At 44.3% G+C, this 18237-nt stretch overlaps 1 protein-coding gene across 1 annotated transcript; it reads left to right on the top strand.

The window, feature by feature from the left end:
• The first annotated feature begins 44 nt into the window (after positions 1 to 44).
• Sld5 (DNA replication complex GINS protein Sld5) lies at positions 45 to 13209 on the top strand. The gene is made up of 6 exons (XM_075676711.1): positions 45 to 310; positions 446 to 592; positions 987 to 1138; positions 4169 to 4257; positions 9493 to 9583; positions 13060 to 13209. The coding sequence occupies exons 1-6, from the start codon at positions 203 to 205 to the stop codon at positions 13157 to 13159; spliced, it is 687 nt and encodes a 228-aa protein (XP_075532826.1). The 5' UTR covers positions 45 to 202; the 3' UTR covers positions 13160 to 13209.
• Positions 13210 to 18237: the final 5028 nt, after the last annotated feature.

Here is an 18237-nt window from a genome sequence, read left to right as displayed (position 1 = left end):
TCATTAAAAGCGGGGCGCCGCCTATTGTGAAACTACTTCTATCGTTGTTGGCGAGAGTGCAGCACCATGTTACGAGAGCAACTCACGGAGTCAACCAACGAACCAAGCGGAAAGTGCGCGGTGCGCATTTTTGGCGGTACGCGCGAAAAGTAACGTTAGTGAAACCAGTGAAACGCTGTGCTTCGCGACTTTATTTGCATCAATGGATAGTGAGCCGGATGTTGTAGATATAGCAAATAAATACGGCTATGTAGAAAGTCACGAAGAAGAGTGCACATCGGCAGAGCAAGTCGTAAAGAAACTTGAAGAGGTGCGAGCTTTTGAACTTTAGTTTTCTGTCTTCTGCTTTTCATCGCTTCAGTTGAATTTGAACTCACTTTTAACGTGCCACCCATGCCAACGGCACACTTCAGCCTCGTTATTGTTATTTCCTCCTGCTTTCCAGGCTTGGTTGAATGAGACTTTTTCTCCTGAATTACTGTCTTACCAAAACGATATCGTTGAATGCGTCCTGGACCAGCTGAGATACATGCAAGAAAACCTGCACAGGATTGATAAGACTGATTTCAAAGCCACAATGCACAAGATGGAAGTGAGTAAACGATTTAAAGCGACGCGCCGTTCTCCGAAGACTTTGTAAACGTATGCATAAAAGAGATCTTGAGTTGAGATTTTGTGTGGGCTAGTTGCTGATACATAGCTCGTGTTCACCAGCACTGTTTGGAAAACACATGGCACAAAGAAGAAACATGCAGGTACCTGCGCGTGAAGGGCGTTATCAATTCAATCCACGTATGTTTTGCGCAGTAATATTTTCATTGCTTTTGTTTCCCAAGTAGTGCGAGCCGACTATTTGCTTGTATTGATTAAAAAAACTTTTTATCTTGCAAAAAATGACTACTTGGCCTATTATGAACGAGAGTTCTGGTTGTATAGAAATAATACACCGATGACACATCCCCCCAACTTTATTTATTATATTGCAGGTTGAGCGGATTCAGTACATCCTTACGAGCTACCTCAGAACACGACTCGGAAAAATAGAAAAGCATGGTGCATACATCCTTGGACAACATGAAAGAGGGGAAATTGATTCAGATGATTTGCTATCTTTAGACGAAAGAAGATTTGCTCGAGCGTAAGTTGACTCCTATCCCCACTCTTTTTTTTTTATTTTATTTTTACAGTACTGCAGACCCAAGGTGTGGGCCCTTGCTGGAGGGGCATCAAAGGTTTGATACAACAAGCACGTTTGTGAAGCAGCTTGTTGTCCTTTTCTTTTTTTCCTGGCTATATATATGTTTTGCAGGAAATTTTGTATTTGGAAGCCTTCAATAAGAATGCTGAAGACAACGATGACGTTCAATAGCCTGGCAAGGGAACAAGAACTTGTGATCGCTAGTCAGCCCCTGTACTTTGTGCAGGAGTACACGTATCTCACAATTACTCACAGGGGACCCTGATCACGAGAAGGAAATTTACATAATAGAAATCGGTTGGAGCGCATACGACAGGCATTACCAAATCCCGACTAAAAGCTTACCACCATCGTTGAAAAGAAAAGTTTGCAATCATTGCATTCTACCGGTGCTAACATATGGGAAAGAAACTTGGAGGTTAACAAAGAAGCTCGAGAACAAATTAAGGAATGCACAAAGAGCTACGGAACAAAAAATGTTAGGCAAAACGTTAAGAGGCAGGAAGAGAGCGGTGTGAATCGGAGAGCAGACAGCGATAGCCGATATTATAGTTGACATTAAGAGGAAAAAGAAATGGAGCTGGGCAGGCCATGTAATGCGTAGGGCAGATAACCGGTGGACCATTAGAGTTACAGAATCGCCAAGGAAAAGGAAACGCAGTTGAGGATAACAGAAAATTAGTTTGGATGATGAAATTAGGAAATTTGCAGGTGCAAGTTAGAATCAGCTAGCACAAGACAGGGGCAATTGGATGTCACTGGGAGAGGCCTTCATCCTGCAGTGGACATAAAAATAGGCTGATAATGATGACGATGAATGAGAATGTATTATCAGCTAAAAGTGGGCACTCTGATATGCACAGCCCCATTCCCCCCTCTTTGTAAAATGCAAGGGTGACTCGCGATAGGGAGCTGGCTGGTGTGTTGTGCTGCAGCGTAAAGGTATTGTCATGAAGCCTTGTGGATACCCTCAAATGTTGCTTTCTCCGCTCCACTGCACACTGCCCGAGTGCTGTAGACAAGTAGGGTTACAGTGGCTGTACCTTTTGCCCCAGGAGAGGCTCAGCAATGCATGCAAATGTTCTCTGTATTTCAGTAAAGAGCTTTCTCTCTCTTTTCACAAGAAGGTGAACAATAAAACAACTGTTTACCTTCTTGTATTGAATTCTACGAAAACATTGATAATTTGTTGCTTCTTTATAATTCTGTCGTCTTGCTGCATGTAGACCATTGGAGCTGGTCATTGAAACTGACACAAAAGGAGCTCTAGGGATGAACGGCTTCCTTCATATGCTATGCATTTTTAGAACATTTGCCACAGTTACGCTCTACCTATGAACTTTGTTAACATTACGTGGCACTGTGTTAGTACGAGTTCAATGTTTTTTACACAGCATTTGCATCATTATGGACTGCTTTATGTGTTACTAGGGCATCTATTAATATTTCTTGCCTGATTAGCTATCACTTTTAAATTGATTGATATCTTAGTCATTTGTGCAGATTAAAACGCATTCTAAACAAAACAGTCTAAAAGATTACAGAAATGAGCAGCCACTGAAGGAATAAGTGCAGTAAGTGTAAACCAGCTTTTTCTACTGTCAGGTCACTGAAAGTGGAATAGGTGAAGCCTACAAAACAGTTACTGCATTGTTTTTCTTTGCCAGAACCTGGTTTATGGCTTTTCATCATTCTCTGAGTATGCTGATAGTCTATATTGCTGCACTCAATATCCTATTGCATTAGTAGCCGGATTACTGAAATACAGAAACTCCCTCTAGAAAAGTGCATGTGAAAGTTTAAGAGGGCACATTCTTTGGGATGTTTCACTGGCATACCTTTAGGGGCTAACTTGCTGGAAAAAAAATAATTGCGATTAACCATTAGTCAGTCAGTCGATCGATTTCCCAGCCCTGAATGTCATGATTGTGATTACTCTGTCAAATAAATATTTATAGCTATCAATGTCTTCCCTAAGAAACCAGAAGCACAGCAGATGTACAGTGAAGGTTTCTTTCACTTTTATCTGGATGGTGACATAGTGTGATTGTCGTTAAGCTGTAGTGTATCAATGGCTCCTATGTTAAATATGTCTGAGCCCATAAAAATGATGCACAAGACTTCTTAACTTCTCTTGTAAATCACTTGCAAAAGAGCATGGACAAAACTTACTCCTCCAAAAAAATTGTTTGTAACAAAAAGGTTTCGCACAAAAATGTAATTCCTGAGAAAAAAAAAATTGTGTTGGCTTTATACTTATTAGTTGTGTTCTTTCACATTGCTTTTGTTTTATTAGTATAAGTTATGCACATCACTTTTGCTAAGTTTATGCCTGGTATTGCTGCATTTGGTTTGGAAGATTGAATTTGCATAAAGAAACATTATGTATTAATGGTGGTAGTCACCTTCACATGTGATAGATAGCATTGCCCTCCCCCCATACTCTTCTTCCCTTGACATTTCAAAAGTCATGTCACTTTGCAGTCAAGTCTTTGGTGCAATAGGATGAACATTAATAAGTTGTTTTCATTTAGGTGTAGAGGATCGGCAGCTTCAAAGAAAGAAGTGCATGACGTGAAGCACATATGAGGTCATGGTGTATTTCCCAACCCAATACAATCGAATGCCTTTGTAATGAAGTGTTTGGGGCCTCTGAAATCGTTTGTTGTACAGGTCACTTTGTTTTAAATGTCGCGCACTGCACAGCTCTCAAACCAGGACAGTCTTATTCCTTCGTTATATAGGTTATTTCGTTGTAGAGGTGTTCATTGTGGAGGCAGTCAACTGTAATGTATGAATTATGCACTGTCGTCTAATAGGCACTGAACTCTCTCTCTCGCTTTCTTTTTTTTAGATTGCATTAGAGAAGTGTTTGGTTACAGAAGTTCATGTGGAACTAGAGACATCCTTCAGCACTGTGGACTTCACTTTTAAGTCATGGTAATAAGACTCCCCCTTATTCGCTTTCAGGTACGTCGCTAGCATTGAAGATTACCTACGGGATGTGGCCTTGGTTCATATGCCCTTCAACCAGCAAGACTTCAAGATGGCATCTGTAGGTGAGGTGCAGTTTCAGTAGCTAAAATGAGTATAACATTTATGGTAGCTCCAGGGAGTTCTGTGGCATCACCAAAGTTTATTACAAATGAGTATAGGCTCTTACAATTGGTCTGAATTCATTTTCTGTTGTGTTCATGATATTCTAAAATGTATTAAAGCTATGTCCTGTTTTCGATTGTATATATATTGTAGCAAAGAAGAGGAATGCTACAGTGAACCATCCTCCAGTGCTTTTGCTTGGGAAATGCTGCTCATGCTGAGAGTCCGTGCCCTGCTTTTATGGTGTGTGTGTGTGTGTGTGTGTGTGTGTGTGTGTGTGTGTGTGTGTGTGTGTGTGTGTGTGTGTGTGTGTGTGTGTGTGTGTGTGCAGGAAAGAGACAAACTTTTACAGCGGAGCTGTTTATGCGGACCTTGTGCCATCGTTGTCGGACTTCGCTAAAGAGAGACCATGTGACCTAGCAGGAGAGGAAAAGAAGAGCTCAACAAGGGGAGAGGGGTTGGAGTGACCCCTTTCCCCCTGTGAGAATGTTATCTTATATGGAAATCTTGTATGGTTGTCACACGGTGCATTTTTGGCGATCTAGCCAGATCGGCATTGAATTTATTGACGATTGATTCCACCCTGCCTCGAAAGAAACAAATTTTATGCTGGTGGTTTGCAGCCAATGAACAGTGCCCAGCGATTGAAACGTGATACAAGGATCACGTGGCTGCTAGCACCTCTTAGGCCAGCAAGAAGTGCCGGCAGCCACGTCAATCATCAAACCAATCCAACCAATCGTCAAAACGATTGTAGCGCCCGCATCTCCAGTGGTGGACCTTGCACCCAATATACGGAGCTTTGGATTAGTGGTTCCGCACATTCCATTCCAGCTACACCTATGGGAAGACTAAGAGTAGTGAGGAAGAAGCTGCCTACCGCAAGTGTCAGCGAGAGTTGGCTTGTGAATGGGCTTGTCGTCATAGGGCTGACCCCGAGCCGTGTGCCAGAGATGCCTAATGCCAGATGCCAGAGATGCCGCAAAAAAATAAAAGCACTCCTAAAGCATGCTCACCACGCGAAGCAAAGTGAAAATAAGGTGAAAGAATGGTGAAACAAAAGATTTACGGTTTAGACTGCTTGCGAAGCTTGACTTCATGGTGTAACACTTAGTGTAACTAACGCTTCGCTGTTTGACCATCTTCACGGACTGGAGGGGTTGGTGATTTTTTGGAAGTAAGACGTGCTTACCTAACATTTTCGGCTGGTGGGCGAGCCTTCGTCAGAGGACAGTAACGGTCAGTTAAGTTACTGTACTCCGATGAAGGCTGGTCCACCAGCTGAAAACATTAAAGGGCCCCTGAAACGGTTTGGACAAATTTTTTAGACGCGTAGGGTACAGATAAAGTTAATCATTCGCATCACAATTTGTGGGAAACTTCTCATATTAAGAGAGCTACGGAAGATTACGAGTTACCCTCCTCCATAGTCATGCATTTTCTCCTCAACTCGTTCGCCAAGTGATTGGGGCTAAGCTCTACCTTCACTGGCTCTGCGTCATGATGGCATGTCGTGTTGTCGACTTCCAGTTCTCTAGGAACAAGCGAGCGAAGCCTCTCCAAACTCCGCCAGCTGCTCTGCAGTCGACCCCAAGCAAGAGTTATCGAAGCAGCGTGCGTTGTGAGCATTCTGTCGCAGCGCCAAACGTGTCTGGTATTCCGGTAACCACAGGCGAGCTGAGCGTTTTGACGGATGGCTAGAGGCATAAACTCAAGCTGATGAAGGAACTTTAGCGTAGACTTACGTGAGCTGCCTGATCGGTCTCCACAGTCCAGCCACCCGTTGGTGCAGAACTTAACCACCAAACAAAAAGCTAATATTGCTCTAACCAAGTGTAAAACATTTTAAACATTTACAAAAACAATGTGTTAACGATTACACTCCTGCGAAAAATTTACACCAGCAGCAAAGAAGAATACATTTCATTACTGCTACTGTGTGTGGTTGAACTCTGTGCCACCAGGTGACTGCATCGTGCAGACCATTCACATTTGTGCTTCTGCTCATCCCGTGAGACGACACAGTCAAGCAGCCAGGCCCTGTCCCCTTGCGCTTGCGTTTACCCTAATACCGGACTCGCGAAACACTGTTGCGTTAGTAATCTTTCGGTGTAAAGTGACAGCTGCAAATGCGCAGATCCTGGCACTGATGAAATATTGGCAGTCCAATGCGCTGCAGCCAGTCCGCTCATCTGCTGCCTTGCAGAGGGACACGATGTCACAGCTTGACATATTGCCAGTCGCTAAGTATGCAATCCACAATGCAACAAAGTCACATCATAGTGCTCGCGAAAAGACTGAGACCGACTCTGACCGCGGAGCTCTTGTCAAAATGGAGCACGTTGTAATGCACACACACACACACACACACACACACACACACACACACACACACACACACACACACACACACACACACACACACACACACACACACACACACACACACACACACACACACACACACACACACACACACACACACACACACACACACACACACACACACGCACGCACACACACACACACACACACACACTCTCTCTCTCTCTCTCTCTCTTGTAAAGGTGTTTATTAGTCACCAGCATTTGGGTCGACTGTCAGAGCAGGGCACAGACTCAGCAGGAGCGGTGTTTCCTGAGCAAAAGCACTGGAGAGATTGAGCCACTCGAAAACGCTGGAGAGGATGACCCACTATAGTGTTCCTCTTCTTTGCTACAATTTGTATATAGTCACCACCAAGCTTGTGCGTAACGAATTACATGTTATTAATTGTAATCAAATATGTTGTTTGGTAATTTTTTAACATAATGATTACTTTGTTTAGTTGGTAATGCTCGGTGTAATTCAATCACATTCTTCAGTAACCAGTTATGTAATCAGTTACGTTTTTCACGAAACAAACTACCACTGGCAATGCGCCTTTTAGTACTTAAATTTGGCACTACAGTGTCTAAAGGGATGAAAACATGTACCTGGGTTACCTTTTTTCCCACAATCAGTGTCCTGCAGCTATGCCTCGATCACCTCAGTATGGCAGGCTTGCAGATTTGCACACCTCTCTTGGAAGTCCAATTTCTCAGCTTTTCTTTTATAATAAATTTCTCTCTCTCCCTCCTTGAAGCGCTTTTAGGTGCCCTTCATAGACGGTAAGAGCTGCTTCTCAGTTCATCTTTGCCTCATACATTCTATGACTTCTCAGATATAGACGGAAGTTCTTGGCCATTAAACACATATTTTTCTATCTATCCGATATATTTATGACTTATATGCACCTATTTTTGCAATTGTAATATGTGAGCAGTATTTCTGGGGCTGAATAATATTCAGCTTTATATTAAATTGCATTATTATCTTTTCAAGGAACGTGAACATTTGCTGATAAGCATTTCTATCTAAATGGCTAATGAGGGAAGGGTGCCGGGAGGAGGTCCACCATATGTTGGCTGACAAATGTGAAAGGTGCTTCTATGGCTTGATAGCTATGGGCACTTCAAACATTGATGCCAAGGAATCGTCTATGGGCAGTTTTCAAGTTTCTCACTGTCCCTACCGGGAGCGCCTTCGCCTAGCCCTAGCAAACATGAAGTGCTGCATTTCATAGAGAACCAAAACCCAAACATAGCATTACTGAGCAACCACAGTCTTTTGTGCAACGTGTTGGTATGTTACAACACAGCCCTTCTCTCTAGTGCGCTCATAAAGGGAGTTTTCGGTGTCGCTGCAGATGTCACAAAGAAAAGACGAGAATTGATACAAAGGGAAACCATACGGGTTCCTTGAAAGAAAAGCCTCGCAGTTGAAGGAAAATTTTTCTTCATATGGGTTTCCTTTGTAGCAATTGCTATGATTGGGCAGCTGTCTCATTTTCCCTTTATTAATTACTTCCCTCCACCTTGTGGGTTTTCACAAAACTATTGCGTCAAATGTTTGGACTATTGACAATTTTACGTTTGGTTCATGGGCGCTACTATATTTGGCTGTAATGAGCATTTTCTCTATTTTGTACGGAGTAGTGGAAAGTTAACACGCTCATGGAGCAGATGGTGTCTGTACAATTTTCATACGTAGAAATAAACTAGTACTGGTGCATTACAGTATTGCAGTTGATTTGCCTGCATTAACAGCCCATGTTAGCGACACTCCAACTTCTTTGTAAAATACTCTATAGCATCTTGCAACTAAGCATTGTCTGCACATGTACCATCATGAACAAATGAAATGGAAATAAGTTAGGGCTGACTAGAACACAGTATTTCGCTTCCACCTTGAAGACTTCTGTCATGCAAACACGATTTTGGCTTGTAGCACAGTTTAAAGCCTGAACCATCATTGGCAATGACTTGGTAGCAGTGTGAAATCACACTCTCATATTGTTACTCTTAAGAGGTGTTGTAGTCTGTAATTTCCTGTTATTGGTATAACAGGATGCAAAACAGTATCAAGAGCAGGACCGGAAAGACAACTAGGACACCCTTTCCTGTCCTCTTCATATTATTTTGCCTCCTGTTATGCCTACAAGAATGAACCAATGAGCCCAGCAACTAGTAGTGATACTATAATTTCCAGCTTATGTTTCATTTGTCCATAAAAAACAATAGTACTTATTGTAAAATCCTGGCAAGGCTTTGTGCATACAATTGTGAACTTGGTATTGTACATGATACAGGTGCAGCGCCAATATGTGCAACTCCATACAACACTTCATAGCAATCATTACCTTGTGATCTGTGAAATATGTTGCAAAGTCTTTATGCTGATGCAGCACTGTTCCCTGAAGGCTTTTGTACTAAGCTAAAGATGATGTGGGAGCCATTCTGTGTGACTGCATGAGGTTAGTTGGAATACACCTGCTTGTTGTAACTGTCATGAAGCTTAAGGTACATAATTTGATCAGCGCATTCATGTTGAGTGATGAGGAGTGGGATAGGCTGGGACAAAATGCACATGAAATGGTGGCCTATGACAACGGTTTGAGATGTTGAAAACAGTCTCATAGACACTGATATTGTGCATGCATGCCAGGTGGGAAAAACAGCCCTGAACCATCTTACTGGCTCTGGCCAGTAAAAAGTGTGAAGTTCATAACAACAGCTATGTTTTATTATTTTTTGTCTGTGTATAACATTTGATTACTCAAGTATTTTGTACCATGAGAAGTTTCTAACCTATGATTCACTTCATTTGTGGTGCAGATGGAGGTCCCGACTTGGATGAGTTTGTGTTTCTGAAGGTGAAAAGACAAACAATGGGTGTTTTAGTAGAGGAAGCAACATCGCAAAGCAGGTCAGTGCATTTTAAATGACCTTGCTAGTCTTCTTTCTTTACTTCTCCTACGGCTACTTTACTGCTACTGCTACTTTATTTAGGAATGATTCCAGATTCAGTTTAGTCGCGTCAATTTCTGAAGAAGCTTCATAAGCTTTAGATTTTTGGACCACAATTGTGTGTTCATATATGTGAGCTCATATGCTCACACACATTTCTAGTGATACGACTGTTGTTTGTGACAGAGGTGCTGTCACAGCTTTCTTTAATTGTTTCTGCATGCACCTTCCCCATACTGAAAGGCACACAGTGGTTTAATGGCATAATTGAGATGAGACTATAGTTTTAAGGTGACTTGCAACACTTTTCAACATGGGAAATGAAACCATGCAGCTTTTTTTGTCATAAACATAAAGCAAAATTTTTTTACTTGGGCTTTGCGTGCTGTAACCACAATATGATTGTGAGGCATGCCATAGTGGGGTACTGTGCATAAATTTTGACCACCTGGGGTTCTTTAACATGCACCCAATGCACGGTACATGGGTGTTTTTGTATTTCGCCCCCACTAAAATGTGTCTGCCGAGGTTGGGATTTGATCTCGTGGCCTCATGCTTAGCAGTGCAATGCCATAGCCAATAAGCCACCACGCAGGTAAAGCAAGTATACCGCCACATGAAGGAGAATCTGCAGTCTTGCTTGAAAGGTCATATTTGCCTGAAAGGCACCAGCAGTATGCAGTGGGAGAATGGGAGGGAGAAGTAGGAAGCAGTAGCAGCATGGAAGAAAGACGGAAAGATATATTTTTTTTTTTCCTACATGGTTGGTGGAGCAGTAGCGATCTTGCCACAAAGAGTGACTTCTGTTTTCAGAGAAGCACCAAAGTGACAGTTGTCGTGATGCTACCATTGTGCATCCCACAGCATTATTTAAGCCACAAGGAGCTGCCAGAAAGGGCTGTTTCATTAATTGATGAAAGCATAGATGGAAGCTTAGATTCGTGTCATGGTCTTAGTAACTCGTAGAATTTTTTTGTCTTGCTCAACAGACTACTCTCACCTGTTGCTGCCTTCTTGACAAGTAATGTAGTGGATATTTGCCACAGGAACGCACACAGACTGTTGCTACTGCACCTCTCCCAGTTCACAGATGCTGCCACAACTTTTTCCATTGGTGCAATATTTTAGTTTAAGAATGTCAGCTTTGAAGACTCTTCGGCTTCCATGCATCATGATGTCAAGATACAGAGGCAGCTATTGGTGGGGGTAGGCACCAGTGCAATGACATGGGGATTTGCTCCAGATTTCTTCACTTAAAATGAAGCAGGGCTGAGGATGTAGAGAGACTAAATGAATAACATAACACTATATTTGTTATGTTATTACCCATGGGATTCTGTCGACGCTCTACAAGGCATGCATATCAGTGTTAAAAATATCAGTGCTTTTTGTCTCTTAGTTCTAGTGTGCTTCACATGCAGTGCTCATTGCAAATCATCAATTCATGGTGATTTTAGCATCCCCCTCCCCCAACTTCTTCCCCCTCAATATTTAAAAAAAGATGTGTTTGGTTTTTTAAGTGACCTAAGTTAGTTTACATGATTCACAGTAAGCAATTCTGTCACACCCTTTCAATGTGCGTACCACTGTTGTCAAAGCACTCACTTGGCTAAGGAGGGATTCCTTTTATCAGCAACCCAAATAGGCTTCCCAGTATGGCCAAAGCACTTGATGGTGATCAGTTTTGATGTTCAGTTATTACTAACACGCCTGGCCCTGGCGAACCACATTGGAAACTGCAACAGTGCCACCACTTCATGTTCATTTTGCAAATGCATAGCATGGTTCAGGCACAAGTAAGTGAAACCTCGTTGACTCGACCTTCTTTAATTCAAAAAGTCGGATAATTCGGACTCGTCCTTTGCTCCCGGCAGGAATATGCGTTATCTAATGCAATGAAACTCCCGTTACCTTGTACGTATTTGGCCGCACCTCGGTTAATTCGGACAACCCTCGGAGCTCGGCGAGTGCTGGAGCGTTGCAAACGTGCAACGCGAAAGAGCAGAAATGGCGTTAGCGCATCGCTAGTCCGCAGCGCCACAGTCATCAGTGGAAATCGCACGTGAATGACAGCAACGCGAGAACGCTTCGTGCCTATTTGGGCCTTTAAAGCCTTTATTCTCGCATTTACCACCGCGCACAGCACCGCGTTGGCCGCGTGCCTTCATGACTGCGCAGTTGCCTTGTATGATCGCGTCGGAAGCAGCCCCGGTTTCATCTGCAGCGGTTGCGGCAAGCAGTAGCTTGGTTTTGACTCAGTACACGCGTCGGTCATGTGCCTTCATAACTGCGTAGTCCATCCATGATCGCGTCGATAGCGACTGCGGTTTCGTCTGCAATTGCAGCAGACGGTAGCTTCTTTTTGACTCGTTGAGTACGTCGGCCGCGTGCCTTCAAAACCGCAAGGTCGCCCTCGACAGCCGCCACAGCTTCGTCCGCAGCGGTTGCGGCAAGCAGTAGTTTCATTTTGACAAGCTTTCGAGGATGAAGAGCACCAGCTACATCGTGATGGACAGCGACCAGCTCACTGGTGAAAAAAATTATTGGGATGTGCCCACAGTAGTAAAAAGCCTTTCTCAGATGAATGCGTGCGCTGCAGCCACGCTGTGAAGGAAGTCGCGACTCGCGAGGCCTTCGCCGCTGCGAGCGTTAATCAGCCACGAGATGACAAGAATTGCAGCTTCCGCACTGCATTTGTGCAAAATAGAAACATGATTGGCGCATTCATTCAGTAAAGAAAAGTGCGTTGACACAGTAAGAATTTGTTTATTGTGTCTTTTATACTTTTGATAATTCAACATTCGGTTAATTTGGCATTTTTAACGGTCCCGTGAAATCCAAATTAACGAGGTTTTACTACAGGCAACGCAAACACGAAAAGCTTGGATAAGGCAGTCGACTTGAATCGAAAGCAGTAATTGATTCTTTTTGGCTTTGTTCTAGAGTGGGGGAAAAGAAAGCTGTGTTCCGATCCTTAAAAAAAAAAAAAACATATTTTTTACAGCTTTTGGCTTTCAGTTCTTGTTGCGCATCCTGATAAAAAGTGTATTCTCACAAACTGCACGGGCTCGGACACACTTCAGCACCTAAACTAAAAGTGTGTGCACTGCAGGCATTTTGACCATGACCTAAATTGGAAACTCCTGTGGTCAGGTGGCAAAAGCATATTTACATTGGACACACTCTACATTCTAAATACTGGTGTTATTGGTTCTGTTATGGGCAGTGCACATATTACAAGCTTCAGAGTCACGACACACACAAGCAAGCTGGATTGAATGTATATTTTATCTTGTAATGGTGCTTGATTTACGCAGCCTTTACTATATTTTAGGTCATATGTCTCACGGAAAGCTGCTTCCATGTTCTGCCTTTGTATGTTTTGATTGTACCTGCATTCTAGAAAATGGAGCAACATTTTATTTTTTGTTTCAGAGATGGTGAAGTCGTTGATCTTGATGAAGGATCTCGACACATAATGCGTTACCGTGCCATTGCCCCCCTTGTCAAGGATGGATCAGTAGTGTTATTGTGACAAGGATCCCTGAGGTTATGACTGAAATAAATTTAAGGATGTTATAATGATGTTGATCATTGTATTGCAAGTTTCTTGGCAGATTGTGTGTGTCAGTGTCTCAGCTCATAGTGAGCTGATTAGTGGTTTAAGAAACATTTTGTTATGCTTCACCTTCTGTGGTACCTGTCCTGCATTGTGAATTTCGTTCCTGGGTAAGTGAGAAGGACTTCAGTGATGATGGGGCATCTTTGTGGCAGCAGCACAAACATTTCTCCCACTCCTAATCCATTTTCAAAGTAGGCTATGTGCATTTCCTGTGAGCTGTCTTCATGCCCTCACATGCTTATCTAGAATGTCTCTGTACATGTTATTTGACCATGCTGCCGCTGGGGTGTCTCGCAGACTATGGAGGGGATGGAGAGAAGGAGCAGCGTGCTGTTGTAAAAAATCTTGAATTTTTTTGCCTGTTATGATTTATGGAAATATACTTCATTAGGATATGCTGAGGAAGGCCCCTCCATACCATTTTAGGCAGTTAGAATTATGCTGATTGAAATGCTTAAAGCCTGAAGATAGTTTGAGAATCCTGTGCTTTAAGGGACACTAAAGACAAATACTAAGTTGACATGGACTCTTTAAATACCATTGCAGAAACCTCACAATGCTTGTTTCGTGCCAGGAAAAGACTTACTTTACGAGAAAAGTGCTTCTGAAGGGTCCGAATAGCTTTATCACAATTCAAATATCCCGCCACCCAAACAGGGGAGTGGTGACGTTGCATGCGCCATCACCACCCTTTGCTGCCGTCAGTGAGTAAAACAGCGCCCGACAGATAGCAATACTGAGCCAAGACAGAGAGGTGGATTCGCTGCTGCATCTGTTGTTTGGTCAAGTGGCATAGACCGTTCAAGCATCCCGCGACATCACATGGAAGTTGAATTCTTTGCTACTTGCAATTTGTGTGAGTGTTGTGAGCCAGCAAAACCAGCGCAGCACTACACGATAACAACTGATACGTGAAAGCGTGGGCGACACGGAGTCGAGCGAAAACAAAACCTTTCGATTGCCCGCGTCGTTGTCAAGAGAAATTTCAATGAGTTCTTTTTTCTAAAAGTGAAACAGAACTGGACAAGTAGCATTTTATTTCATCTTGTATTATAATACAATACAAGGATGTCTTGAAGAATGGGTGGTTGAGTACTAGCGACAGAATTTGACTGTGGAGTGCTTTCATCATCGGGCAACTGCGTGAATGTCCCAGGGGGAGTCTCTAATCATGTCCTGCATTTATCTCAGTTCCTCGATTATTAAGGCTCTGTTTGCAATAATATTGATGTCTTAGAGATTCTCGAGCACTAACCTTTCACTATAGCTACCCAAAACCTGTGAAACAGGTTTTGGGTAGCTTACCCATTTCACCATGTCTTGACCTACTATTACCACCCACTGTCTTCCAAGTGAGAACAAAATATAGTCTATAAAGAATGTTGAGTGTTTAATAGTCCATCTATCTCATAAGTGCATTTTGGTTGTGTCGGCTTGTACTGCACTGGCAGTAATTGTTTTATTTTTAGGGTTCATTTACTGCCACCTTCCAGGCACTGCCATTCAGGCCTTTCGAGTATTTGGTAGGCCTGACCTTGTAAGTAGTTAAATAGGTTGAATGAAAGTATAGTAGACTTCTGTTAATTCCATTTCCTGGTTGATTCACTCTAGACCAAAGGTCCCAGTGGGTGCTCACAGATTTATATGGGTCAAGACTTCAGTCATGAAATTGACTTGTCAGATAACTTGAACTTGACTGGTCAGCACGCTGTCATCATCATCATCAGCCTGTTTTATGTCCACTGCAGGACGAAGGCCTCTCTCTGCGATCTCCAATTACCCCTATCCTGCGCCAACGGATTCCAACTACCATTCGCGAATTTCCTAATTTCATTGCTCCACATAGTCTTCTGCCATCCATGACTGCATTTCCCTTCTCTTGGTACCCATTCTGTAACCCTAATGGTCCAATGGTTATCTAACCGGCGCATTACATGACCTGCCCAGCCCCATTTTTTTCTATTAATGTCAATTAGAACATCGGCTATACCAATTTGCTCTCTGATCCAAACCGCTCTCTTTCTGTCTCTTAACGTTATGCCTAGCAATCTTCTCATCGTTCTTTGCACAGTCCTTGGGCTAAGGGTGCTGCAGCCCAGGGCCTCACCTCGGACAGTAAGAGAAGGGGGCCCATTTATTCTAACCTGCTTAGTATATGGAACCATGCGCGAGGGAACTTCGAGCGACATGTATGAAGCGAGAAAACCAGTACGAGTAGATGGGGCCCCCCGCCTAATGTAACAGCATGCGTTTAGCCTGATCATTTGGGGAGAGCTTGTCGAGCTGCAAAAACAGGAATCCCCCGCCACCCCGGCGGGGCCCTCTTTCTTACGAAGCGAGGTGCGTTTGCTTGGAAGAGCTTTCGTGGTTTCCTGTCAGTCCGTCTGTCCAGTGCTGTCTGGAGAGGAGGGGCAAGGGGGAACAACTGAAACGTAATGTGGGATGAGGACCTAAATCTTCCTTGCCCCTCATCACCACCACGCCACCCTCCACCTCTGAAATAGTTCCGCCGCTGTCCTTCTCATAGAAAGGATGTGCTGCAGTACCCAACAGTGCCTCCCATTCGACTTTTCTTTACCATGATGGTAATTTGGGCGGGGGAGGATGAGTCCGATAGCAGATGAGTCTGATGGCAGTGTCTAGGCAGGAAAGGAAAGAAGACGTCACACGTGCTTTTGTTTGCGTGCTGTGGGGCATGGAATGTTCACTGTTAGGGCTAGGGTTGTGGAAGAGGGAAGGGGGAAGTTGGAGAGCTGGACACAAAGGCCTGTGTCCAGGGCCCATTCCTGCCTAGTGGCTGCGCACCCTCGCGTGCGCCCGACGGAAAAAGTAGGTGAGACTGGTCGCCGAACTTTCCAGAAAGAAGTAGAAAAAGATGACTCGGAGGCGACGGAGAGCGCGTAACTTAGCCCGCGCTAGGAGTCGCCCTCTCCACTTCGTTCTCGGGCTCGGCGTCGACGGGCGAAAGAAAAATCGAGAACCTCCCAGAACACAATTGCTCCTAGCCAATAGGAAGACGAGACTGAAACGGGAGAAGGAGTGAGTTTGTACGGAGAGGGAGGGAATTTGTACAAGGAACTCTATGCGTATGTAAACGCCTGCTTTGGCGCTAGTAACAGACAGACGCGGCGCGCGTCTATAAAAAGGAAGTTGATCGCGGGCTGCGATTCAGCCCCGAGCCGCCGGTTAAGCTTGCATAAGCCCGCCCGCTGAGGAGCTCCCGGGGGACGCACCACTCTCGACCAGCCACGGACCATCCAGGCAGCGTGCGCCAGTCATCGGGACGGCCACCGTTGGACACTTGCGGTCGCGTCGGACTGACGAAGTGCCCGGTGAACAATTAGCATCCATTCATGCGAAAATGCTTGGTCGGAAGCATCAAAGTGGTGCGTCTAAACGAAAGGCGAAGTTAGAAAGAGAAGAGCGTGAAAAGAAGCTACCGAAGATGACAAAGTACCTACTGAATGCAGCTTCCGCGGAGCAGTATGATCGCTCTACCCAGAGTCCGTGTCAAACTGCCAATAGTATCGACTGTGCTTCTGTGGAGGACTTGCCAACTCCATCACCACGGTTTCCTGGCAAGAAGCAAGGTTTGACTCATCTTGGTTGTCTGGATCCTGTGAAAACGGTGCCAACCTCGGTCGTCCATATTTCTGAGCAACCGACGCTAACCGAGCCCTGTCCTGTTCCTGAGTCAGCAACGTCTATGCTACTCGGCCGGGCCCCTGCCACAGAGCTCCAGGTGTCCGGTCCACCACGCCCGATTTCTACTACTGCTGATCAACAGGTGCTGCACTTCCCCGATGAGCCTCCTTCTACTGACGAGCGCCAGGAAGCAACACTCCAAGAACCGACTCACTTGTTTTCTGTTAGTTTGGCTTCAAATAAGCATGTTCCCACCCACAAAGTGTGCCTCGAGAGGACGAATGAGACGGCTTCTCGTTGCGGCAACAGAGAAGTACGGACACCCCCGCAGCAAGAGGTAGGTTGCGACATTCTCCGAAGGGCCGGACGTTAAGTGGCCGGACGTTATTACTGACAACTTTCGTAGTGTATGCCTTGAGAAAGGGCCATTGTATTCTCAAAATCGGGCAGAAAGTGTTCCGTCTTCCGAAAGGCAATACAAAACTCAGTAACGCTATATGTCACCTCATCTTTTCGTGCGAAAGGCTGTAAATGGGGACGCGTACGAGCGACACTGGTTAATGTGCTCGGAGTCCAAATGTTCCGCTTGCTGTTTCATGTGCAAACTATTTTCGATTTCAAGCAACCCCAGTGCTTTCACCACGCACGGCTTTTCTGATTGGAAAAGAGCAGAAGAAAAGGTTTGCGCACATGAAAATAGCGTCGAACACCGGAACTACGTGGCAGCATGGCTCGCCCGCTCTAACTCTAGCAGCACAATTGACAAGGAGCTGGTTAAGCATCTTGTCACTGAGACCGCTTACTGGACAGAGGTGTTGAAGCGCGTAGTCGTTGTAGTTAAGCTTCTAGCTGAGCGCAACCTAGCGTTTAGGTGCAGTGAGGAGATTTTTGGTTCACCGAGAAATGGCAATAATATGGGAGCGCTTGAGGCCATTGCCAAGTTTGATCCCTTTCTAGAGGAGCACATCAAACGCTACGGGAACAAAAGAAAAGGTCACCCATCGTATCTGTCAAAAACCATTTGTGATGAACTTATCGAGCATATATGGCAAAGGCTGTCAAGGAACGTCTCGTTGACGAAGTGAAACGCGCAAAATAGTTTTCTTTAATTGTCGATTCGGCTCCAGACCTTACTCACGTCGATCAGCTGTCAGTTTTACGATACTATTTAAATGGAAAAGTGTACGAACGCTTTTTTGGATTAATTTGTTCCAATTGAATCGCATACCGGCTTGTATCTTTTCGATACCGTGATGTCCCTCTTGACGACCAATGGTATCTCAATTGATGATTGTAGGGGCCAAGCTTATGATAATGCGAGTAATATGCCAGAAAAATACAAAGGA

This window comes from Dermacentor variabilis, unplaced genomic scaffold, assembly GCF_050947875.1.
Source record: "Dermacentor variabilis isolate Ectoservices unplaced genomic scaffold, ASM5094787v1 scaffold_12, whole genome shotgun sequence".
NCBI lineage: Eukaryota > Metazoa > Arthropoda > Arachnida > Ixodida > Ixodidae > Dermacentor > Dermacentor variabilis.
This window is presented reverse-complemented; position numbering and strand designations above follow the sequence as displayed.